General features: G+C 37.0%; 1 protein-coding gene and 1 long non-coding RNA gene across 3 annotated transcripts in view; one reads left to right on the plus strand and one right to left on the minus strand.

The window, feature by feature from the left end:
- LOC149616227 (uncharacterized) overlaps positions 1-27,922 on the plus strand; it is a 236,414-nt gene that overhangs the window by 128,075 nt on the left and 80,417 nt on the right. The window lies entirely within an intron of this gene.
- On the minus strand, positions 10,508-11,485 carry LOC149616236 (uncharacterized). The gene is made up of 2 exons (XM_089856502.1): positions 10,900-11,485; positions 10,508-10,793 (listed from the first exon to the last, which is right to left on the minus strand). The coding sequence occupies exons 1-2, from the start codon at positions 11,175-11,177 to the stop codon at positions 10,586-10,588; spliced, it is 486 nt and encodes a 161-aa protein (XP_089712628.1). The 5' UTR covers positions 11,178-11,485; the 3' UTR covers positions 10,508-10,585.

Genomic DNA, 27,922 nt, shown 5'->3' on the forward strand with positions numbered 1-27,922 from the left:
GAGTATCTGTTAAGAGTAAATTGCAGGAATTTAGTTCTGGCACTGAGAGTATGATTGGCTCATTTTATTCCTCTACTGTTACCTTTCAATAGAATAGCAGGTGCCAATTTGAAAGCCAAGTCAAGTTGTTTACGTAAAGCGTCTTTCATTCTCTTGATTTTGGTGTTTTTCTCGTTCAGATAGAGAGTGGCTACTACTCCGATTAGAACAATTAGAGTAATACCTACAACCTGAAATTATGAAAAGCATTTGAATTTTACTTGCTAAATCTTCACTTTCGAGAGCTAACGAAACTTACGACATCGTCCATGACAAATAGCTTTGAAACCAGTCCTAATGGTTTTTCCTTTGGATTCATTGAAACTAGCTTCACTTCATCAAGGTAGAAGGGTGCCGTATATTGCACTTTTTGGAAACGTTCCCACGATGCGTATTGGCTCGTCACTATGCAATCGTATCCCTGTATTTTAAAGAAAATTCATTAAACTGTCAAAGAAATTGATGTTTATTGAGGGCTATATTCTATTAGACTATTTCGAAGGTTCATTTGAAAATACTTAATTCATCTGTTAAAAGCTTAAGTTCTGCGTCAGGGTCCATTCCCACACCATCATCAGGCGTTTTATCAAATACTCTGAAAGAGAATCAAATTTAATTTATAGTGATGGAATTTTGAACCTTAAAAACTTGCGTTTTGTTGCAGCTTCTTAGCAGAAACAAAACTCGTTCAGCCCAGTCGTTGTATATTGGTATCGTATCTTGCAATAACTTGAAAAATAAAGGTGTCCATTTAGATTCTCACTAGGATACCATATAAAAATTAGTTTATACCGGAACTACTTGAACAGTGGCGTTATTTTCGTCTTGGCTTGAGTTCATGTTTGAAGTTTGACAGATTTTTTAATAGTTGTCCTTATAAAGTCCCGTTGACTATGATTGTTTGAAGGGGTATTTTCTACCCCAAGAGAAAGGAGTATGGATGCAGTGAACCTATAAATACTTTGGATTGGAGTTAAATTATTATTCTTACTTTAGAAACTGTTCCAACATTAATGGAAAAATTCTGTTTCGTTATATCGATATTGGAGGCGAAGAGCACGAAATGGTGTTTACAGGTTTGGTAATAAATCCATGAGTGCATAGTGCTAAGCTGATATAGAAGAACCACAAACTTTAGTCCTAAACTTCATTAGAAAAGATTCACAAATGGGTTTTGGCTAAGCGCGCGTAATGGCTTTCTACTGTTTATGGAAGTAAACACTGAGAAAACCTTTGAATGTTAAAACACAATAATAGAAAGATAAGGGTTGCCACATTTTCCTCCCTTCAACATTGATTTACGTTCCGTACTAAGGTTGTTGAATTATTGTTTTTGCTTCGCAAGCAGCCATTGGTTTCTAGCTTTGGTCAGGTTAAATCGTTATGCAGTAACTTTGCTAGGGTTTGAAATTTGGGGGGCTTAATTGGTATGCTATCGATTGGGCGTGTTATCAAAACAGCATTGTCCAAAACGGCTTTTTCATAAACGCGTTTGCCATTATAGCCATTTCTCGTTTTAGCGCATTTTGATTACAGCGTTTATATCTTGAGCGTGCGAAAGTACGCCTTTTCCAAAATATTGTTGTTTATCTTAATTAACTTCCCAAAATAATATGCCTTTTTCAAAAAATTATATTTTATATTTTCTTCCTATATAACATTACTCCTTTTTGTATAATATTGTTCTTTGTCCTATATACTTAATATAATAGAGATTTCCCTCCCTATCAATCACAGTTTGGGCGGAAACAGCAACCGCTGTTTTGGGAAATAGCGCCGTATTGAGAAACGCTGAAACCGCAACCGCGGTTTTGCTTGTACGCGGTTTTGCAAACCGCTTTATTCCAAAACGCTCTTTTGAAAACCGCTCAACTACCCGTGAACCGGCTTAATTTGGGCAAAGTATTTAAAAGTTGTTATAGGAAATTAATAAAAAAGACTTGCATAATTGGTTCATAAATATCCAAAAATTTCTGTCAACGTGAAATTATTCATATTTTAAAGATATACAAACTTTTATTGATAATGAGTACGGAACCGAGTTATTGACCATGAGACAATTGTGGATGAAAGAATTTCACTCGTCTTAAGTTTAGTTTTCGTTTGCTTTTAGTCACCACTACTGTTTGACATTGAAATTCATCTCTACAAAGATGAAACTTAACGGACTTATCATCATAATTTTTATACACTATATTGCTACAGAATTTTAGGGGGCTACGAGCAATTTTTTGGTAGGGTTTACGCATTATTTTGAGGAGGCTAACTTTGAAATTTGAGAGGGGGAGCAAGAATGGTTCGGCTACGTTTTCCGAATTACTAACCATTAAGCCTGACTTTCCCGGTGACCTTGTTCAATGAAATATAATATGGCATTCCTAAGTCTTTGGCAATCGCATTCTGTAATACTCGAGTACGGGATATGAGGTTTGTATGCTACGTACAGGGTAAAACTCATGTATTTCAAGCCTTTAAAGTGAAAAGAATCTAACGCACGTCTTGGGTAAGGGATATTATAACCACTACCCCTGTTGGAGATAACAAAAGGTCATGGTGTAAATCATTTGTGCCATTTAATGGAAAACCTCTGGGGGAAGTACAACAAGATGATCATGCCTAATATAAAGATACGTCTTGCCATATCGACCTAGATACAACAAGGCCGGCGCGCGCTCAGTTTTCCCTCTCCAAAAAGTGACATTTTAAGTCGCCGTATTGTGCCGCTAGAGGCGCTCCTTTGGAAAAACATTGACGTCATCGTACTTCAAATTTTTATTTTCCCGGGCTTTCACGCCAGTATGCGCATGCGCCAGGAGTATTTTAGATTCCGGTTCAGTGGGGAGTGGGGTATTGCCGTGTCGACGGCTTGGCCGGATTTAGGGATGCTGATTGTGGAAATAGAATTATTTTAAGGTAATATGGAGCTCCAATTTTTATAGTTATGTAATCTAGAGTTGTTCTGATAGTATACTCTTATTATTTGATACCTAAAGCTATTTTTGTTTTGATATGGTGTAATTAAAGTGGTATTATTTTATTATTCCTTATAATATCCTTTTACCAAGCGGCATCTAACCAATTCCATATAAATGAAAGCATGATTTAAACCAAACTATTAAAATAAATATAAATTGAGCAAAATTAAATTATAAAAACGGATTTGAAAGAATTAACCTAATACAATATTCATTCCTAGTTACTGAAACGTATTAAATGGAAAGACAGACAGTACTGGCTTTTTGAATTTTCGCGCGAAAATGTTTTTCCAAAAGAGCTCCATCTATCGGGAAAAAATACTTTCTTCCCCCCGCGAATGTCCCCTATCCCCAGACTAGCGCGCGCCGGCCTTGTTGTATCTAGGTCGCTATGGTCTTGCTACCTTCTTGGTTCCATTTCCATGCATATGATAGGCTAAGACTTCTTTATATTTCATTCGGGCATATGAAGAATTAACAGTGCATTTGAAAATCATGTTTCTATCTAAGAAGATACAAGCAAAAAAGTTTAAAACAACACGCTATTCGCTAAGCATGCAATATTTCGAAATTGAATAACTATATAGACACAGCATAACCACACATATCCTGCTGTTTGACTTTCTGATCATGTTGAATTGTTTCAGACGAAAGACGTTTTAGCATATTTTTTGACAAAACACTTGTGTTCTATAATTGCTTTACATCTGGTAACATTACAGTTATTCCATTTCATCCATTATTCACCAAATAGTACCAAATTGTCACACACGCGTAGAACATTTTGACAAGGAAGGGTCCAGTTCCTACTTTTCCTTGCATCATTTTCCTCTCATGCCACTTATTGCTTATCGACTTAATATGTTCAAGTTATCAATATATTTGTGTTACAAATTCGATCTGCATATATAGCTTGTATTCATTCAAGTTATATTAACCCAATCTTTCGCCTTTCGAGTATTTAAAGCGAGGGCAACTACTTTTTGCGTTACTGAACAATTATCCGTTTTTGTGTGTGCAGTAAGAATACCAAGGCCCTTAACAAAGTTATCTAACGATTAAGTTCGGCTTATTTTTTTCCATACCATTAGTCTGCTTTGAAGAAATCGTTAAAGGGCTCGTAGCTTATTTCGACTACTATGATATTTTTTAATATTTCTAAATAATTGAAAAAATTAAAATAGGTTCTAATATTTTTTATTTGAAAATTGATATTTAAAGGACATCGCACTTTTTCTATGGAAAATGGCTTTCTACGGATTTTTTTGAAATTTAAGTATGTTGTTAAGCTTTGTCAGCTGATCAAAAGTTTCCGTGGGCGTTTTTCTCTAGCTACCATAGTTTGATCAGTAATTGAAGTTGAAGTTGGACAATTACTTAGTGTAGTCTTTTACAGGCTATAACATTATTTACGCTACCCTTTATTTTGCTATGATGAACAACATTCTCTGTGTGAGTATAGGTATGTAGATAGAACGTTTGCCTGGTGATATTTTTACCTCGGTTCGAATCCAGATCATCGCACGATTTTTTTTTCACGATACTATCTGCAATGACAGTGACAACTCAAGTAGATAGCATAACAGTATTTATTTATTAAACTATGATTAATTCATTACTAGAGGACTAAGACAAGAGAGAGGCTGAAAGTTGAACAAGATAAAATATACATAATGCGAGTAGGCCAAAAAGCTATACCACTTAAAGTTCTTTGTTTGTAACATGCAGTTTAACCCGGTTAGATCTCTTAGGCTATTGGCGAATACAGCAGTAATGGTGAACTTGCTCATGCTTACACTTTTGCCTGAATGGAATTGTCGCGCTAAACCGCTATCGCTCCGTGTTCATCCCTATTGGCAGCGTCAAGCACGGCTCTTAATAGACTGTCCGTGGGATATTTCACAGTTTCTTGGTGGCGGGCATATCCAAAATACCATAGAACACTTGCAACGTGGGCGCAGACTCCCAGTGTGCGAGCACCTGTCTTGCAAGTGCAATACGTTTGGAGGATTGGTTCTGGTTGCGGACCTTCTATTAGTTGCGGCTGTTGTTGTTCAGTGTAGGATATATAAAATGTATGCTTCACAGCTTGTGTGAAACGTGAATATATTTTTCCGCGTATCAATCCAGCTTCAAACCCTTGTGTTTCTAAATGAAACTCGTTGGCGATATCTCGCTGAGTACGATCCAGAATATATGAAGGAGCTAGTTTTACCTGGTATGTGCCAAATGTTTTATCTCGAATGTATTCCAAGGGTTAAACCGGAAATCCCTCTAACTGATTTTCATCCATTGGAATCCAACGACCGTTCCCCTGTCGCAAGTGGAGTCTTTCGTTTATCACCCGTTCTTGTAACGTATTTGGTCGCTGTGCTAGTTCAAGCATTCTACGCGCTAGGTCATCATCGGCACCTTGCATGAGTATTGGTGGATGAAATCTGTTAATTATAGCGCAAGCAATCCTTAAGAAATCACCAAGACGTTCGCAGTGCTGCATTGGAATCATGTCCCGAAACATTTTGAAAATGCTCTTTAGGTGTCCGTTCCGACTCTCCACAATCCAACGGGTTTTGGTGATTTTTCTCGATTGATTTGCCTCTAATGTCGTGAACTGCCGTTGACCCCTTGGCAACAAAGCTGGCATTTCATGGTTTAATCCCAACCCATCCAGGAAATGGAGAGCATCTCTATACCCTCTGTCAACAACAAAAATGTCGTTTTCACGGAGCCATTCACGAATAGCACCCCTATCCCTTTCTATATCAGGGTTCATGTCGTGCATTAGGATCGCTGCATCGTTGTGTCTGGCGTCTGAAAAATATGGACCATGTACATCCAAGATGTAGCCATCGGGGGCTACAACGAGTCCGGCCTTGAGCAACGTGTATTTTTTATGCATAGAGTATGATTGCCTTGCTACTCGGAAATGGGAACTCTTCGGAGCTTTAAGGTAGGTACAATCAGGGTACAGAATTGCCACCCGTTCTTCGGGGTTTGGATTGTACAAGCGGTTAGCAAAATTGGTGACATGTGCTTGAATAAATGCGTCACGGTTTCTAGCTTCCATAGAATCGACACCAAGGTTCTGCGGCACAAATGTTTCCATCAAGCTCGTCCGAATTATTGACACAGCTAAACTTACTGCCTGACGAGACGAATAAGTCATTTCGGCTTTTAGAAAATCATCAGAAAGCCCTTGCCGAAGTTTCATGAAAAACATCATCATGTCTTTTTTGGTTGGCAACCGTCTGTTACCGTACATTTCAACCGGTCCGCAAGATCTGAATACTACCCCGAACTGATCTTTGGTTAATGATGTTAATGCCTTAAAATCATTTTCTGAGAAGTTATCTTCGTCGTTGTATTTGTCCCTCTGAGAACGCATTGTCGCTTCTCTGAGTGCTTCAAACCAATCAGAAACCTCCCTGCCCAACAGTTTAACGCCACGTTTCACATAATTATGATTTTCCACAAACTGTAGCTGCAGGCAACCTAGATTCGTTAAATGCTGAGCACAGCATCTAGAACCAGTAGGAATATATATGTCGGTCTTTACGTAAAAATCGCACCTCATCAGCAGAGAGGATGTGGTGCCACAGATTTCATGGCATACAAAACATAGGCGTGTAGACCTTTGAACTAACACTTTAAGTATTATTGCCGAAGGGTCATTTTCATCAGCCATAATTGTGACTATTCTCCTATCACAGTTAATACAAAGGCGGTCATCGTCATTGGGATCTCGCACATTGTGCAAACGTGCATCACGATGATCTCTGGCCAGCTCGAATCGACGCTGAACAATATTTTTCGTCGGCGTTTATACCATTAACTCGGCGGTTAGCGTTTTTGAGATTGCATACAAAGCAATTAACCATTTTGTCGGTTGCCAAGTAGAAACTTCAACAAAAGTTATGAATAAAGGTACTGTGCTCAGCATTTAACGAATCTAGGCTGCCTGCAGCTACAGTTTGTGGAAAATCATAATTATGTGAAACGTGGCGTTAAACTGTTGGGCAGGGAGGTTTCTGATTGGTTTGAAGCACTCAGAGAAGCGACAATGCGTTCTCAGAGGGACAAATACAACGACGAAGAAAACTTCTCAGAAAATGATTTTAAGGCATTAACATCATTAACCAAAGATCAGTTCGGGGTAGTATTCAGATCTTGCGGACCGGTTGAAATGTACGGTAACAGACGTTTGCCAACCAAAAAAGACATGATGATGTTTTTCATGAAACTTCGGCAAGGGCTTTCTGATGACTTTCTAAAAGCCGAAATGACTTATTCGTCTCGTCAGGCAGTAAGTTTAGCTGTGTCAATAATTCGGACGAGCTTGATGGAAACATTTGTGCCGCAGAACCTTGGTGTCGATTCTATGGAAGCTAGAAACCGTGACGCATTTATTCAAGCACATGTCACCGATTTTGCTAACCGCTTGTACAATCCAAACCCCGAAGAACGGGTGGCAATTCTGTACCCTGATTGTACCTATCTTAAAGCTCCGAAGAGTTCCCATTTCCGAGTAGCAAGGCAATCATACTCTATGCATAAAAAATACACGTTGCTCAAGGCCGGACTCGTTGTAGCCCCCGATGGCTACATCTTGGATGTACATGGTCCATATTTTTCAGACGCCAGACACAACGATGCAGCGATCCTAATGCACGACATGAACCCTGATATAGAAAGGGATAGGAGTGCTATTCGTGAATGGCTCCGTGAAAACGACATTTTTGTTGTTGACAGAGGGTATAGAGATGCTCTCCATTTCCTGGATGGGTTGGGATTAAACCATGAAATGCCAGCTTTGTTGCCAAGGGGTCAACGGCAGTTCACGACATTAGAGGCAAATCAATCGAGAAAAATCACCAAAACCCGTTGGATTGTGGAGAGTCGGAACGGACACCTAAAGAGCATTTTCAAAATGTTTCGGGACATGATTCCAATGCAGCACTGCGAACGTCTTGGTGATTTCTTAAGGATTGCTTGCGCTATAATTAACAGATTTCATCCACCAATACTCATGCAAGGTGCCGATGATGACCTAGCGCGTAGAATGCTTGAACTAGCACAGCGACCAAATACGTTACAAGAACGGGTGATAAACGAAAGACTCCACTTGCGACAGGGGAACGGTCGTTGGATTCCAATGGATGAAAATCAGTTAGAGGGATTTCCGGTTTTACCCTTGGAATACATTCGAGATAAAACATTTGGCACATACCAGGTAAAACTAGCTCCTTCATATATTCAGGATCGTACCCAGCGAGATATCGCCAACGAGTTTCATTTAGAAACACAAGAGTTTGAAGCTGGATTGATACGCGGAAAAATATATTCACGTTTCACACAAGCTGTGAAGCATACATTTTATATATCCTACACTGAACAACAACAGCCGCAACTAATAGAAGGTCCGCAACCAGAACCAATCCTCCAAACGTATTGCACTTGCAAGGCAGGTGCTCGCACACTGGGAGTCTGCGCCCACGTTGCAAGTGTTCTATGGTATTTTGGATATGCCCGCCACCAAGAAACTGTGAAATATCCCACGGACAGTCTATTAAGAGCCGTGCTTGACGCTGCCAATAGGGATGAACACGGAGCGATAGCGGTTTAGCGCGACAATTCCATTCAGGCAAAAGTGTAAGCATGAGCAAGTTCACCATTACTGCTGTATTCGCCAATAGCCTAAGAGATCTAACCGGGTTAAACTGCATGTTACAAACAAAGAACTTTAAGTGGTATAGCTTTTTGGCCTACTCGCATTATGTATATTTTATCTTCTTCAACTTTCAGCCTCTCTCTTGTCTTAGTCCTCTAGTAATGAATTAATCATAGTTTAATAAATAAATACTGTTATGCTATCTACTTGAGTTGTCACTGTCATTGCAGATAGTATCGTGAAAAAAAAAATCGTGCGATGATCTGGATTCGAACCGAGGTAAAAATATCACCAGGCAAACGTTCTATCTACATACCTATACTCACACAGAGAATGTTGTTCATCATAGCAAAATAAAGGGTAGCGAAAATAATGTTATAGCCTGTAAAAGACTACACTAAGTAATTGTCCAACTTCAACTTCAATTACTGATCAAACTATGGTAGCTAGAGAAAAACGCCCACGGAAACTTTTGATCAGCTGACAAAGCTTAACAACATACTTAAATTTCAAAAAAATCCGTAGAAAGCCATTTTCCATAGAAAAAGTGCGATGTCCTTTGCACAAAGCCCGCCGTTTGATATCGCGATTATATTATGACTGTCGCGTTCTAGTAGAAAATATCTATTGCTTGAAACTGGCATAACAATGTGCTTTCCTTTAAACATTTCTTGGTGAAAATTTAAACCGTGAATATTGAAATAGATATTTCCAAAATCATTAGAAATTTATGTGAAAAAGATTTCTTTCAAGTTCTTTTGTATCAAAATGTTTTCATCAAAGCATTATTGATCGATTTATATACTACAATCTCTTTAGGGTATACTCGAAAAAGAAATAGAAGGAAAAATTACGTAAGTTTCAAGTACGCTATTTTCCCAAACTTGCGAAACCTCAAGATTAACCAATTAATACGCCTTTTTCTAGTACACCGCGTAACATTTCAAGTGTCGTATGTGATAATGACCAAGTTTACTATGTATGTACGGCTATATTATATTAAAGACATGCAAACTTCGAGATTAATCAATTTTGGACCAAATACTAACAACAGCGAAAAGGCTTTTTTGTTGAATGTATAGCGTACTTGTTTTAATACACTTCAGACAATTCTTTGTCCACTCATCTTACACTTTTAAGTTCTTTGTTTTCAAAGACAGTTTTATTACTAACATTTGTGAAGATTAATTGTATAAATATCAAAGCAGAATAATTACAGTGAGTAATTATTCTGTGTGTGTATTGTATTAAGAGTAAATAGGTAAAATCTAAGTTATTAGTAAGTTAAGATTGACTGCGTTGAACTATTTCGGTAGTGAAACATTTTCATCTATAAAGCCACGAAGAAATTTGAGCCGATTTTAGAATAGCTCATTGGTTAATTTAAATAAATGTAAAATTAACAATCGGCAACACAGCATAAAATATTATCAAACCAAGAAGCGGTATCTAGTTTACTAGGGAGAAGGTATAAGATGCCTAAGTATTCGCGCGCCATAGTCCCAGTCCCCATTTCAGAAAACAAGGGGGGGTGGGACGAAAAAGGAGGCCGGGCTATTCGCCTCTCCTCAGTAGGAAAATAGGTAATTTTCGCCATTCGCGTCGCGCTGACATGAGTTTCCAAAAACCTATGAGATGCTGGTTAAAATTTAGAGGCGGGGATTAACTCCGGACCTACGTTTGGATTGGAAATAAAGCTAGAAATGTGGGGAATTTAGACCCTCTCCCTAATAAACTAGATATCGCTTCAGGATCAAACTGAAAAATAATAGCCCTATTCCGCAAATTTCAGAATAGCTAATTGGTTAACGTATGTACCGTAACAAAATAAATTGTAGTAAATTTATAACTAACAATCATAATTTTTCAATAATAAAGAAAATAAACAGTATCAAACTGTTTATTAAAAAACCGATGTTAAGACTTCTAACATAGCGACAATTGTTGATGCGATTGATCCAATAACAATGATGCCCGCCGGTAGATAAAAGTCTTTTACTTTAGTAACATAATCCTCGTCTTCCGGTTTCACCCATTGAAAACTGTCCCAAGTGTATTTAGCCATGATGCTTTTGATTTCGTATGATTTGGTTTCAAAAGTTCGGTAGAGTCTGCAAGAAAAATATAAATTAACGTAACAAAGTCTCTGCTCAGTCAGTCCTCTGAACATTAAGAAGTTAAAGCATTTCAAATGAGCAGTTCTTTAGCAATGCATACCCAACATTGATCTTTTCCATGCACTGCTTTGAGAATCCCCAACGAAATGGCATTACAGTCAGTGAGTTGTAGACGCTGTTCTTTGACATATAAAGGTAATCTTTCTGCTCTTTGAAGTGTTCAATGAGATAGTGGATGTCAAAATTGTAATAATACGCGAACGGTAGGAGAAATACGAATTCCGCGTCGATAATCACCTCCGGTGTTCTTTCAATAGCCTCCAATGCATTCATAAATATGCTGTTCATTGTTTCTGCTCTTTTGTAAATGGCTTTCATATTTGGGTCAGCTGAAATCTAAGACGAAGTAGAAAATTTTAAAATTCTACACCTGGGTAGATACACTTTTGTCGCAAATATATGAAGTCAAATGCCGAGTTGCGCAGTAGAGAGATGTGTGCTTCTAGAAGAGTCTAAACGTACCCAATCTGGGTTTTCACTTTATAGGTCAAAGTCTTGGTCTGCTTATGCTGAACCTTTGACCTTGATAGATTAAACTACTGCGCGTAAAACTTGTGCTACGCATATAATTTCAGTCTCGCCTCTGATCTCTCTATTTTTAAGATCACTGGTTCATTTGTGTTGCTTTTGTATTTATAGCGAGTGTCTGACTTTGCGAAAACCTGTACACTTTTTTGTCGAGGAAATATCAACCCTGCCCGATAACAACGAGTGTCATATTCAGACATCTTATAAAACTTCATTGTTCTAGTTCCTTCTTGGCTTCATCTTTACTGACTTAGACGTGTTGGAATGATTCAAATTCATGCCAAGGCAGGTTTACGCTTTTTAAAAAACTATATTCGACCGGTCGACCGTAGACTGTGTTTTACCAAAAGCACATAGATAACCAGAAAGTGAAGAACGATAAGCCTAAACCACAACGTGAAAAATGAGTTCCCCCATGGTCGATTCAAGATTTCCGTCCCCCTTACAGAGCGACGGGAAGAGCTGGTCTTATGCCGCGGCGGAGAGTTACTTTCGCGTAGTTTTACACAAGGTACATGCGCAAGTTGGCTCGAAAATATAGTTCACTTATTTCTTTATTTTCATGTTGTCTGCTATAGTTTAATTCCAAGGCTTAATATAATCTAGTCATTTAGGTAGTCGGGAATCGGCACATTTGTCAAAATGTCAGATTTGAATTTAGCAAACATTTTAGAAAGCTAGGAAAAGGATGACTTTTTCCTGATTGATAAAGACGGAAAACTTAAAGGTGCAATAGAATGCATGAAAAACAATATCAAAATTCAACTTAACGAAACTTGAAAATTCCACGACGATTGAACCGAAAGAGCGCTAAAGAACAACCGTTAAGCCTAGTTAAGCAGCCGATTTCTCAATAGTATTCCCCACTATCCCCAGGAGCCGCTACCATCGCGAACTACTTTCCGCTTGTCACGTGACATTAACGATGACCTAATATATCTCTGATTCGATTGGTAGTTGAAAACGAGGCTCACCAACCACCCATTTGTGTCCCCCCTTGCTTCTCATTTTACACGAATACCGTTGCTAAAGGCTGGAAAGGTTTAATGTTCTTCACTTTCTGATCTATGCGCTTTTGGTTTTACTTACTTGAAACATGAAATACATTGGAGTTCCGTAATACACAATTGGAATGATTTTGGGATTAGCTGCAACATCCTTCATGTCATTCAGAGTAGTGTATTCGATGGGGATATTCGACTTTTGGAAACAAAGCAAGCCATTTGTCAAGAAAAAACAAACCAAGAGCCATGTTGCAAAAGCGAGGCTACCCAAAGTGGTCACTGGATTTATCAGGGCATCTGTAAACGGTATTCATTTAGTTTGGGCGTAGATATTTCCAATGCCTAAGCATGGTCTGCATGGGGGCAAAATGAAAGACAATTCTGCACCATCTCTTTTTTAATAGCCTACTGCCATTGTCTTGCCTTCCTTTGTTGAGTAAGATAAGGGACTAGAAGAATCGAGGTTACCAAATTCTTCACTTTGCTAAAGTGAATATTCCTGATAACACACCAACAGTTGGCCCTCTGGTAGCGGTTTCTGAATTTTCCCTCCAAAACGTGAGATGCTCTTGGCGGTAGACGGCCGAACTAGATTCAAGCACCCGCGTCCTTGTTCCGCGACTTTAGGTTGAGGGGAAGGGGGTAAGAAATTTTTTTGGAACTCGACCAATTTTTTCTCTCTAGTGTAGGCGCGATGGAAGCGGCATATAATCCTCAAATATGTTCACTAGCGCCAGGATCTATTAGCAATGCACTTATCTTCTAGTCTCTTATCGTACTTTTGGTATAGAAAGAATTCCAAGAAAAAACCCTCTAAACTTGTATAAATGATCTACTCGAATATATTCATGACTGTTACCTTTCAATAGAATAACAGGTGACAATTTGAAAGCAAGGTCAAGTTGTTCACGTAAAGCGTCCTTCGATCTCTTTATTCTTTCGGTTTTCTCCTTCAAATACAGAGTGGCTACTACTCCGATTAGAATAATTAGAGTGATAAATACAGCCTGAAATTAATTAAATCATTTGAACTTTATTCGCAAAATTTTCACTCTCGAGAACTAACGAAACTTACGACATCGTCCATGACAAATAGCTTTGAAACCAGTCCTAATGGTTTTTCCTTTGGATTCATTAAAACTAGCTTCACTTCATCAATGTAGAAGGGTGCTGTATATTGCACTTTTTGGAAACGTTCCCACGATGCGTATTGGTTTGTTACGATACAATCGTATCCCTGTATTTTAATGAAAATTACATTAAATTCTCAAATAACTTGAAGTGGATGTTTGTCGATGTCTATATTCTATTTGACTATTTCGAAGGTTCATTTGAAAATACTTAATTCGTCTGTTAAAAGTTTAAGTTCCTTATCTGGATTCATCCCCACTTCATCATCAGGCGTTTGAACATTTATTCTGAAAGAGAATCAAATTTAATTTATTGTGGTGAATATTTCAACTGCAAAACTTGCGTTTTGTTGCAGCTTTTTAGTAGAAAGAAAACTCGTTCAGCCCAGTCATTGTATATTGGTATTGTGTCTTGTAACAACTTGAAATATAAAAGTGTATCCATTTAGCTTCTTGCTAGGATACCATTTAAAAGTAAGTTACTACCGGAACCGTTTGAGCAGTGACGGTATTTTCATCTTTGCTCGCATTCATGTCCGTTTTTCAATAGCTATCTCTTGAAGTATGTTTGTGGTGAATTTTTGCTAGCCTACACTAAGAAGATACTGGTTAGCATCGCGACTTCTATAAATTAATTGTTGAAAGAAAAGTGTTTTTCTTAAAACTATATCAATTTTGAGAGAAATCTATATAAATCAAAGTCCTGACTGACTGACTGACTGACAGACTGACTGATAATCAACGCCCAGCCCAAACCGCTTGCCCTAGAAGGCTGAAAATTTGCAGGAACGTTACTCATAAGTAGTAGGCGCGTACTAAGAAAGATTTTTCGAATCCGCCGCCATCTTAAAAAATGGCGACCAGAAATGTAAAAAATCTTCTCTATGCAACAGAGTCCGCGCGTTTCAAACGATTTCGAAAATATTTAGTACACTGGTTTCCTTTGACCTATAGGCGAGTTGAATGGTCTTTCGGGTTCGATTTGTTGCCATCTTTTTAAATGGCGGCCAAAAACGTAAAACCCTTCTTTATGGAATAATGTCCGCGTGAAAAATAATAAAAAATGTTCCGACGGGCTGACGGGCAACGCCGAGTGCCCTCGCTCCTATAGGGTGCTAAAAAAATATCAGTCATCAGTAAAATCTACCCATTCTTTATATCATTTTGATGGAAGTTCTTATTACACGCGAGCGACGCCGCGGGTAACAGCTAGTTACTATACAAATGCCGTTTTACTTTTGGGATAGAAAGCGTATCTAGTTTTGGGGTTAAAGACGCTTGTGACGTACAAAAAACGGTTTATTTGTAACTAAAGCCAGATCGACTAATATTTTCTAAACAAGTAGAGGGCAAATTGAAATTGCACCATGTACTTTAGCTTAATTCCTACAACCTTTATGAATTTTTAAAGACAACATAAACTTAGATGAGACCGCTTCTTATTCTTAATCCTTTCGCCATAAAATAAATTTGCATTACATCGTTAACTTTACATATTTTAACTCGAAAACGTACTTCCTTCCGAGCAGTGAACACGAATATGAGCACTGAAGATATTTTATGCGCTACTGGACTTTTGACATTTAGAGACTGAACTTTCATTGTATTTCAAGCGTGAAATTAAAATAGTTTTAATAGCAATTTAATCGATTGAGTTTTAAGTTTTCCTTAGCAACAGAACTGTTTGAAGAAAACTTTAAAATTGATCGAAACTTTATTCTCGTTTTTAACCCTTCAGGTTATGAAAACCGGTTCTACCTCTCTTCTTGTTTTCAAATTACTCAACTTTGTGATGACGTCATAACTGTGTCGCCTGATCATGTTGAATTATTTCAGATGAAAAAGTGGTGATGTCATGACTGTGCCGCCTGATCATGTTGAATCGTTTCACATAAAAAGTTTTACCGTATTTTTTTTACAAAATACTTTTTCTATAATTGTTCTACGCCTGTTAAATGGAGGGTGAAGTGGAAAATAAAGTGATTTTTTTATCGATTCTTTTACTAATTATAAGACCGTTCTGCATAGTAAAACATCCAGGAAATATTTTCGAATGATTTTAAAATTCAAATTATGTTCAGATTTTATGGATAATTTGAAGTAAGGACCTCCGACCAATCGCGTAACGCCCTGCCTTCTTGTTAATAAAATTCTCGTGACACACCCCATGCCAAGAGAACTTTGTTAACAAATAGGCTGGGCGTTACGCGATTGGTTGGAGGTCCTTATTTAAAATTATCCTTAAAATCTGAAACTAATTTGAATTTTAAAATCATTCGGAAGTATTTCCTGAATGTTTCACTATAGGGACTGGTGTTATAATTAAAGTATCGATGAAAAATCACTTGATTTTCCTTTACACCCTCCCTCTAACCGTTAACTTATACATAATTTACAGGCTAGGAGGATTCATACCATTTACACAAAAAAGCCAGGCTTCAGGCGTTATACAATTAGGCCTGACTCACTGGTGGAGTCAATAGCCAGGCATCCTTGTGTAAATGGTATGAATACTCCTAGTCTATAAACTATGTATTGCAATTGATGCATTATTCACCACCTAGCGCCAAATTGTCACATATGCGTTGAACATGATGACAAGAAAGAGTTCAGTTCCCGTAGGAACTTTAAGCTTACTTTTCATCGGATCCTTCTTTTCTAACTTACTGCTTATTAATTTATTGTGGTCAAATTGTCAGTATATTTGCTTTACAAATTTTATCTCCGTATGTAAATTAATTGTATCCATTCAAATATTAAGCGAGTGTTTTGCTTTTTGGAGCATTTAAAGCGAGGGCATAATTTTGTGCTATACTGAGCAATTATCTGAGTTGTAGTGCGTGAAGTAAGAATAGCAAAGCAATTACGTTGGCATAGTATCTCTCCGAGTGACGATGTCGTCATGGAGAGGTATTACACTGGACGTTTCTGATGCGTGGGTGTGTCAGTGTGTCTGTAACCGCGTTCGCAGCTGGCATATGGGAGCAATTGTATTGGAAATAACCGGACCGCGTTCGCAGTTCACAGAAAGCAATATTGGCTTCTACCCCAGTAACATCGTTAGGTTAAGATGTACGCTGCCTCCCAATGGTAGGATTATCACCAACGGTAGGCGCAATTGAGGCTTTTCTTATCATTTACTGTGAACCAATCACCTTATAAATCCTAAATTTACATAAGTTGTGAAAATGGTGTTCAAGGTGTTCACTAGAAGTTAAACGTTAACAAAAGCTATGATCAAAATGATTTTAGGAATAACATCTTTGAAACGACTGAGCTTAATTAATATCAATTATTTTTTTTAATTATTTTACAAAAACCTGTTAATTGGCTGAATAGCCCTCGTCTTGATTCGGAGAGGTTTATTTTGGTGTTCCCAACTTGTTTCTTTCATACCTTTAGTCTTTTTAAGAAATCGTTAAAGTGTTCGTAGTTAATTTCGACTACTATGATGTTTTGGTAGTTATAAATAATTGAAAATATGAAAATTGGTTCTAATAATTCTTATTTTTTTGAAAATTGATAATTGAATTTGCTCACAGCCCGTGGTTTGACTTTGAGATTATGTTATAACTTTGGCCTTCTAGTAGAAAATATATAAACTGGCATAAATGTGTGCTTTACTATAAAATTTGCTGATGAATATTTTAAAAAATATTTCTAAAATCGTAAGAAATTTATGTATACAAGATTTTTTTCAAATTCTTTTGGTTAAAATTGTTTTGATCAAAATATTATTGATCGATTTGTATGATACTATCCCTTTAACCAGAAATATATTACTTTACACGAAGTTCACTTCTCCCTACCTCGCGCCGGCCATCATCTATGAAGTATTTTTACAGGCTAGAAACGGTACCGTTCCTTCCGAACAGCGAGGCAGAGAGGTGAAAATAAAAACACTAGCGTCGCGTAGTGAGAAAAATGTGCTTTTCTTACAATCGTATCATGGCTGTATCTTATGCAGCGGCTTCTCACTTGCACGAAATACCGTTGAATCCCGCCGTTTCTAGGAAACGTCAGATTATCTTGGCAGTGGCCATTTATCACAGTTCTCTCGAGAGAGATAAATTTTTTCTCTTCGCGACTAGCGCGTGTCGGGAGGGGGAAAAATTCACGCCTCTTCACTCTTGCAAAGTTTTTTTTCGGCTTTTCTCTTCATAGATGATGTCCACGGTACTAACCATTATTGAAGTGAACTTTGTGTAAGGTAATATATTTCTGCTTTAACGTACTCGAAAAATAGAATAGAACGAAAAATAATATACCCTTTAGTGCACTACTTAACTAACTAAACCTCAAGGGTTAATTTATTTTACACCTTTTTCTAGTGAACCGTATATAATTTCAACTGTGGCATATGAAAATGAGCAAGTTTAATGTTTATGAATGGTTAAGAAGCGATATCTAGTTAACTAGAGAGAAGGTATTAGATGCCTAAGTAATCCCTCGCCATAGTCCCAATCCCCCTTTCAAAATACAAGGGGGGACGTCGTAAAAAACGTAATTTTCGACATTCGCGTTGCGCTGACGTGAGTTTTCAAGAACCAATGAGATTCTGGTTGTAATTTAGAGGCGGGGATTAACTCCGGACCTAGTTTGAACTTGAGATGAAGCTAGAAATGTGGCGAATTTATACCTTCTCCCTAGTAAACTAGATATCGCTTCTTGATTATTTTAAAGTCAAGCAAACCTCAAGAATAATCAATTTTGGAGCTATTTTTAACAAGCGAAAAGGCTTTTCGTTGCATGTATATCGTACTGGTTTTACCTTAATCACTAAACTTCCGTTTTTGGAAGTTTCCAAGATGCGTAATTTTAAAACTTAAACAGGGTAATTAATTCGTGGTAAAAATTTCAATGAAATGTTTCTTTTAGATCATTTTATATAATTTAAAGTTGCTCATGGTGGCTTTCGGTTTTCAAATATAGTAACCGATTTTTACGAAAAATTTTAGTTTTCCTTAAAATAACATGGGAAAGTTCGTTCCATGAAAAAAATTTATTGATTTTTCTTGAACTTCCGAAAATTCTTTTTCTCCACTTACCTTATACTTTTAAAATCGTAGTCTACAAAGACAGTTTTTAATAATAACTATCGTTAAGACTAATTAAATAAATATCATTGTGGAATAATTACCCTGTGTGATGTATTAATTCCAGAAGTGAGATGAGACTAGAAGTGAAGGGCTCTAGCGTTGGTAGTAGATCCTGGCACTAGTGAACAAATTTCAGGATTTTATGCCGCTTCCATCGCGCCTACACTAGAGAAAAAAAAGTTGGTCGAGTTCCAAAAACATTTCCTACCTCCTTCCCCTCAACCTAAAGCCGCCGAACACGGACGCGGGTGCTTGAATCTAGTTCGGCCGTTTACCGCCACGAGCGTCTCACGTTTTGGAGGGAAAATTCAGAAACCGGCACTAGAGGGCCAACCGTTGGTGTGTTATCAAGAATATTCACTTTCGCCGTGTGAAGAATTTGGTTAACTCAGTACTTCTAGCCTCATCTCACTTCTGTTAATACTAAATAAACTAGGCAAAAACCAAATTTTTAACTAATTAAGATAAACTGCGTTTTAACTAGTTCGGTAGTTTCGAAGAAATTTGTGCCTATTTTAGAATAGCTTATCATTTAAAAGAAATTTTAGTAAACAATCATAATTTCTCGACAATACACCAATTAAACAGTATAAAACTGTTTATTAAAAAACCGATGTTCAGACTTCTAATATAGCTGCGATTGTTGACGCCTAAAATGCCCGCATAGAAATTGAAATGGGAGGTACGATGGTTCTTATTACCAAAAGTACAAGGGGTAATTATGGTACTTACACTATTACCTTTATGTATTCCTGCTCAAATACTATCTTGTTTATGATTTTGAGAATTTCATATTATTATTCTTCTGAACCAAGAAATAATTGACTTTCACGGTGACTTTATTCAACGAGATATAATATGGCATTCATACGTCTTTGGCGATCGCATTTACTGTAATATTTGAGTACGGGATAGGGGTTTATATGCTACGTACAAGATTAAATTCCCATAGTTCAAGGAAGCCTTGTAAGTAAAAGGATCTCCTGCACGTCATGGGTAAGGGATGATATAACCACTACCCCTGTTTGAGAACAAAAGGTCATGGTGTAAATAATTTGTGCCATTTAATGGAAATCCAGTGTGGGGGTTCAACAAGGTGATCATGCCAAATATATCGATAGGTCTTGCTACCATCGTGGATGTTAGGCTAAGACTTTTGTCTGTTTTAATCGGGCATATGGAGTATTTGCATTGCATTTGAAAACCATGTACCCTACTACAAAATCTAAGAAAATGCAAGCGAAAATGGTTTACAACAACGTACTACGGGTGAAGTCTGTGGCATTTTCGTCTAGGTTGACCAATTATAGCTCCTTCACTACAATAGGTAATGATCTGCTTCACAGAGATGCCTATCATAGGGTAACTTCCAGGTCAGACGAGATCGTAAGGTAATTGCATTTCCTGGCCTTACCTTTAATTCATGGGGCGTTGGTATAACGCTCCGAAGGTTCATTTGGATCTCACGCAGCCCAGCAAGCACTTGTTGACTCAGAACTTCTTTTCTTGGACCAAATTAGCTCCTTTGTTTGATCTGCTTATTCCCCTACCCCGACTTTTATGTCTTGAATGTAAGATCTAGTCTTACAGTAACCGTGGAGGAGTTATTTTGGGTCGAGGGGCATTTCAACGTCTTTTTTGAGTATATTTAATAATTTGACTAATAATATGTTTTATATAAATAAACTGCTGTACATGGGATCTCTGAACTTTTAACGGTTTACCAGTTCCAAAACGAATCTTGTCGTATTTCTACATGTTAATGTTTTTCTAAGAATTTCACTTTTTCGTTTTGTCGCTCTTTAGAGCTGGAAACGATTGTGTTGACCTCTGTTGGAAGGCTGGCTGGCTGGATTTGGTGTGACCTGATGAGTTTAGTCATAAATGAACATTTTGAATTTCGAACTTAAATCTCGCCCGTAATACACATTACACCTCATAGGTGGCGTAACGCAATTTATCTTTGTAGACATGCCTCTTTTTGGTTTTTTGTATTGTATTTACGACAGCACCATCTAGTTTTTAAAGTTACACCTTTCATATAAATTTAAAAAAATTTTGTTAATATTTTCCTTAATTTATAAATTAAATACTACCTATATTCTAAATTTTAAGCAGAGTGTTCGGAGTGATTTTGGCGAGTGCATGGAGTGCTCAACTTGGCGGGTGCACTTTAACGTAAGGCTTAACACATTTTTCTTAACATTACCATAAGTTTATAAGATATTCTAAGTAGTATGACACTACCTAAATTTCGTAATGCTAGAGACCTACTGAGAGCTAGTTCGAGAACGAAGCGAGAATTGGCTACACTCGGTTTTGCAGTCCATTTTCCCATATAGTCTGTACTAAGCCTTTGACAGCGCCTCACCAGGCGTCGCTTTACGAGAATCGATGACGTTTCACCTACGTCACTTTATGACAAGCTCACAATAACCAGTGACAAAGTTATGAAACATATCTTATGAACTTATGTTGTACACTTAAGCTCGAGACTGATGTGCCTCTCGTTTTTACGTAATAAAGGATGAAACGTTCTCTCTTTTTTTCGAGACACGAAAGTAGCTGTATTGAATGAGGGTACTTAGCTTTTCGGCTTTTGGCCATATTTTTTGCTTAAGATTGTCTGCATATGCTATAGTCTTTTTTTTAATCAATATTAGCCCTTGAGATATTTTATGATCTCACTTTGATTCGGAAATTTGCCAAATAATAGATGAAGGAAACCCTGACCTCTCCAGCTTTGAAGTCTCTTAATGACAGTAGAGCAATACATCAGAGACAAAGAAGTTTCTGATGTGTGTGTACGTGTGGTATTATCAAATACAGTTTGCAACGTGTTAAGAAAAGATCCGTAACCAGGTTAAGAAAGACTCGAGCAACGTCATCAAAACGTAGTTTATGTGAGCCAATAAGATAATTTAAAGTAACAGGCGGCTCCATGATCACCCCTAGCATGGTGGCTAATCTTCTGGACACGAATTTTACCTTGCCAAAGGCAGGAACCAATCAGACCTAATGCACTAGGTCCCATTGGTTCCTGCCTTTGGTTTAACTAGCCTTTGCCAAGCTTAGCCAAAGTGTAGCGGAAAAGGCATCTTTCAGGGGCATCAACGGAGCCGCCCTTTGCTTTAAACTTTACGTTACGTGTTGGAGGGAGGGTCTCTATGCTGGGCTATGAGTCGGACTGAAGTAAATAGTAACCGTTCTCCATTCCTACTTCTAAAATTAAGTCTATCCCTGCTGGTACCTATTGAAGCAATTAGTTTAAAATGTATCTTGAGTTTTTATAATTTTTTGGTAAAAAGTTTATAACTTACTAGGAGAGTGAATTTATTTTAATTACTGTTATGTAATGGGGTTTTGCACTTTAGCCCGCTGTAGTGAGAGAACTCGGAAAAAGATGGGTTGAAAAATAACTAAAACCAGATCCGTTTCTTGATGAGCCTAGCCGGATAAATTACGCTCATTAACGTAGAAAGTCGAGAATGGACGGCCAAAGAGGGACCCGAGATTTCTCGGTCAACCAATTAACAAAAAGATCTAGTTTCTTCTTTTTCCTTTCTTGCTAAGATAGGAGAACTTCCTTTGGGTAATAGACGAAACCAGAATTAAGATTATTAATACGAAGTTTTAAACACTTTTTGACTATTGACTGTAGAGTTTAAGAAACACGTGCACGAAAACGCACCTTCTATTCATCAATTTCATTAAGTAGAAAGTTCACAAGAATTGTTACGAGTTAGGCCTAATTTCAAAATTAAAATGGAAAAGTCAAAGTAGTAAGATGTTAGTTTTTCAGTTTTAAACCTTGGCGAACATAGATGGAGAGAAAAATCTCTGTACCAATTGCTTCATACTCTCATCAACTGCAACAAAGTCCTCCTAGCATATTCGGCGCTTGGATAGGGTTATCCACCTTGTGTATTCAAAACATAAGCTAAGTTTCAAGCAAATATTATGAGAAAATATTTGCGAAAATGTCCGGGAAGCGGCAGCACTTGTCATGCTCCTACTGAATCGCAAGGCATTCTGGGACCAACCAACGATGTCCCTCCCGTTAAAGCAAATGTCGGCTCCAGCGGTATCCCTAACATTATGGCTGATCTTCTACACATAACATTTGCCTTGCTAAAGGTAGTAGCCAATCAGAACTCGTCCACGAGGGCGGAACTAAACCTAGACTTTTTTAAGTTTAGAGGGGCAGTCAACTCGCCCCTCGATTATGAGATCATCTAGTGGCATTTGTTTAAACTTAACCACAGCCGCCCGAGACTTATTTTAACTCTCTGTGCAGCTTAAGCTCGCTATCGCCATCTAGTGGCTCATGAAAGGTGAATTATTTCGTTTATAAACTCTATATGCCAACAAATCAGACGATTTCGTCGTATGAGGTCATGAAAGTGTTACAGAGAGAAAGTAAAGGCGCAAAAGTCACGAGGTCACAACTAACTGAGAACGAAAGATAGGGAGAAAATTTGATACTGTTTAAGGCTAATGAATTCTGGTCATCTACAATTCACCGTTCGTAGATGGCGTGTGAAACACGTGTCGACTGCTGTTTTTGTTTACTTCTCTTAATTTATTTCGGATTAAACTAAAACCGCTATACCCGTACATTGAAGAAAAAGAAAAAAAGAAGGCCACACTAAAATGGCTTACTGACTTAATGAGAAAAAACCCTTTCTCTTCATTAGGTCTGTCTTAGTTACAGGCGTATAACACTTTCGCGGCTTCCTCTTTTAAGTAGTCCCTTTTGGAAAGTATTTTCTCAATGTTTACATTCTTTTTCATATAGCATACGATATATTCAGTCAGCAATAAAAAATGTTAAGTTAACATTTTATTGGATTTGTTGAGCTTATATGCATTATCTAAATGTTTACATAGTTTGTTTTTGTTCTAATGAAGTTTGGTTCAGATAAGGAAAAGTTCAGATAACATAACATTATACTTTAAAAGAACGGCTTTTTTCTAAATATAAAAGCGAAAATATTAAAACAAATAAATGATAGGCTATCTTACTACAAAATAATTTGAATGTAATTAGTCTTAAAAATTAGGACTATTGCGCAGCCATTGGGTTACAGGCAGGGTTGTTTGATTTAAATCAGTTGGATTTAAATCTTGATTTAAATCAGGCGATTTTTTTAAAAAATCATTTGACTAAAATCAAATAATTATTTATTTAAAAAAATGTTTTCTAAGATTCCGAGAAAAAGTTTAAGAAACTTAACTAGAAAAGGCCTCTAATTAAAAACAATCATAGTTTTGGCATATTTCAGTTTAAGTTTTTCACAGAACTCCAGTTTGTCTTGTCACTCATGTGGTCAATTTTAACTGCAGTAAGATTCGAAATAGGCTAGGAAATGAAATAGCGGTCAATAGTAACAATAAGAATAACTCTGTAGAAAATACCTAATAGCTGCTTAAGTATCATGATTATTTTGATTTTGGTTAATTTTGACTCAAAAGGTTTCAGGTTGGTAATTTACTGGCTAGTAGTTCAATAAAAATCAAATAAATCAATGAAAATAAATCGGATTTGAATAAAAAAAATCGATTGATTGATTTTATTGATTTTTTTTTTGACAAAATCAAAAAAATCAACAACCCTGGTGTCAGGAGTCTGCTAAATCGAACCTCTTACCCCACCTTACCCTTACCTCTTTCAGCCAGTGAGAATTCAACCAATCCCGTGTGTTATATAAACATTTCTAGCTAAAAATGCGAGTAGCACACCACTCAGATTATATTCTCTTTCAAATATTAACGAGAAATTCAAGTATAAACATTTCCTCTTAATTTTACATAACGTAGGATTATGTATAGTAATTTTCTCAACCGTGAAAATAGTTTTCAATAATGTTCCTACTTCGGGTCATGGTCAGAGCCGACTTCCTGTTTTGAAGCTTTATATTTGAAATGTTTTCATATCGATCCATTTTAGCTTTAATGAACTCTTAAGAGCAAAACCAAGTCACACTTTATTCCAAGCTTATTTTTATTACAGAATACAATGCGGTATATATATATGGGTTAACCCACTTTATACAGGGTGTTTCTGAAAGGGATGCCATAAAATAAAGGGTGTGTTCTTAGGGTCAAACACAGTCGAAAGTGTTAAAGAAACACGAGGGGTCGGACGTTTTCGAAAAAGTGTAGGCCATTTCGAAATTCAATTTGATTTCTTCGGATTTCGTTTGATTTCGTCGGGTTTTGTTTGATTTCATTTGATTTCGTTGGGTTTTGTTTGATTTCGTCGGGTTTTGTTTGATTTCGTCGGGTTTTGTTTGATTTAAAATCCAAGTTTTTGACATTTAAGTGAGTCATTGAAACAAACTTAAATAATGAGAGGGTATTCTCAGTTTTTAAATTGTTTGAGAAACAGTTAATCAAAGGAAGGTTATCAAAAATATTTATATAAAGTCCATTAATTTCACTAACTCTAGAGAAAAATCATAATAGCGTCATATTTATTGGTTTATTTTTTTTTTTTTCGATATTTTACTCAAAGCATTAAGTGTTTCTTTGATATTTAAGTGAATCATTATAACAAACTTTAATTATACGAGTGATTAAATGGTTTGAAAAACAGTTAATCAAAGAATGATAATTAACAATATTTATACAAGCCCATTATTTTCACTGACTTTTAACACATTTCTCTTTTGTTTCGTAAATATCACTTCATGTGCCTTGTAATACTAATATATTTGTAACAACTAATACCAGACCAGGGATAGATTTAATTTTAGAAGCAGGAATGTAGAACGGTTATATTTAGTTTAGTCCAACTGATAGCCCAGTATAGAGCCTCTCCTTCCAACACGTAAAGAAAATAAATTATCTTATTGGCTCACTTAAACTACGTTTTGATGACGTTGCAGACGGTGACGGCGAAAAATACGTAATTCCTTTTTACCTCTGTCGCTATGACCCGCCTGTTCTTTAATACCCCTCTGTCCATTGGAAGGGGGTCCGGGACTTTGACGCGCGCCCAGATTACTCTGTTCTCCATTCCTACTTCTAAAATTAAATCTATCCCTGACCAGACATAATTTTATTAGTGATTTTAACGAAAAACATGCCTGTTAATGGGCACTATAAAATTTCACGTTCAAGCTTGTGTGTTTTGACATTATATTTACTCATTTAAATAATGTTAAGGATCAATTTGCAAATAAAAATTAAAATACACATTTATGATAATTAATAAATTAATATTTAGATGTTTTTTTTCTGGATAACAAACAAAATGGTTAATTCTTTTCTTCAGAATTAGAATAATTATGTCGTAACAAGTAACATTATCACAATCTTAAAAATAGTGGCAATAAGACATTGATTTTAAACAAGTGAATTAACACCCCCATAATTGCGATTAAAGCCCAGAAATCCTCAAAGAAAACATTTTGTAGTTTAAAACTCAGCGTGGTGAAATCAATATGAACCGGTGTAGAATCAACAAGTGTTTCATCAACGTCGCTGTATTTCGAAATTTTTCTTTGAAAAATGGCAAATTCCACTATGGCAATCACCCAAACAATTGACTTTAATAATGGAGTTAAAAAACTCATATGACAAATGACATGCTGAAACTCATATTCTGAATGTATCAATTGCACCCATTTTTCATTCCCAAAGTAAATGTGAAAGACCCAAAACCAGAACCATACCCGTTGAACCACTTTGAAAGTTTCACCGCAATTTTCCAACATCCTAATAAAATCACCGAGATTCTTTACAATTCTGTTTCTACATCCATTGCAAGGAAATCGGTAATTTTCAATTGATTCGTAAGTTTGCCGCATTTTAAATCGCAAGGCAACTACGCTATAGGCTAAGCACGATTGCAACGAAATTTCCAAAGCCAAAACAAAATGGCTAGCTGATACGTAGGAGCAAATTGCTATTTTAGAGTACATGGGGTTGTTATGGAAAAAACTGTCATTTGACAAGAAATTAACAGCGAGTTTTGAGATAAATGCATCGTTAGATTTCATTTTGTAGTTGTTGTTGTAAAAAAGGGCAGCTATATTATATAAATATAGCAGTAGACAGCTGATCAGACATATTTGTGCAGAACCACCAGTTCTGCGGTTAAAAACACCAGTCTCAATGGTGTCTTGAAAAACTCTTGTGAGTCTGAATCTAAAACTGGGGATGAACGCTAAACAATTAATGATCAAGGTTATGCTTGTAACTTCTAGAAGTTTTACGAAACATTTTGGGGAATATTCGCCCTCATTCTGGTCCAAGTATAAGTTCAACCCAATTTGAATGACTTGGAACCAGAAATAGTTTACTACAATTAAGGTGAAGTACTGAAATGCACGGTTGTATTTCTGAGGATCTTCCACCAGTCCAACGTAGCCAAGGAAACTGAATATGCCACTGAGGGTCTCGTCTTTTTCGGTTGCAGTTGGTTCTGACTGATTTTCGCATATCGAACAAGTGTCCGGTATAGTTTCGCTGTTTTCTGTAAACATGCCTTCCGTAAGTTATTTCACCAAGGATAAATGAGGTAAGATGGATTAGAAATGACGATGGGCGACCTGCGGCACCGTAACTCTCCCACGCACGCCTCTACCCTTCGGTAGGCGATTGTTAAGTGCTGCCACGTAGCGCTGTTGTATTTATACTAGAACAAGCGTCTATTTTTAAGATAGGGAGGCGTGCGTCCTTTACGATTCAGTACTGCACGACCCTGCCTAAATGCTGAGAATGCTGGGAAGACTTTGGTGACGTAGGTGGGGTACATAGGCAACGTTATAGGTATGGGGGTTTCAACTATATCCCTCTATCCTTCAATATTTCATAGAACCACTTGGATCGTTTTTAATAACATTTTCTTGAAAATACAAACTAAATAAAAACCCAGCCAGTACCCTTCAAAGATAAGCAACTTATGCGTCAAATATGCGTTTTTCTACAGTAAAATCATAATCCCTCGTGGGTCGAAATGTAATTCGCTACAAGTGCTTATCTTTTATAACAGGGCATAGGGGTCATCTGATGATGAATTTGCGAGGAAAGAAAGCCATATTCTAATACAATATCTATTTGCAACATTATTAACCCGATTAAACATCTTTTGCTTTTCCCTCTTGAAAATTTTCAAAGTCTAAACGGTACGTACCCATTTTCCCCAATCCCAAGATTCCCAAAAGGAATATTTCGCACTAAACCTTTTATTCCCATTTTGCACAAAAGTTTTTATTCCATTTTCGCCCAAGCCCGGAAGTTGAGGTCTAATTTTAGCCTATAGAAATAAAAAAGGCCTAGAAAAAATTACCCTT

The sequence above is a fragment of the Phalangium opilio genome, unplaced genomic scaffold (genome assembly GCF_054372755.1).
Source record: "Phalangium opilio isolate 3A_F unplaced genomic scaffold, DU_Popi_V2 ptg000217l_1, whole genome shotgun sequence".
Lineage (NCBI taxonomy): Eukaryota > Metazoa > Arthropoda > Arachnida > Opiliones > Phalangiidae > Phalangium > Phalangium opilio.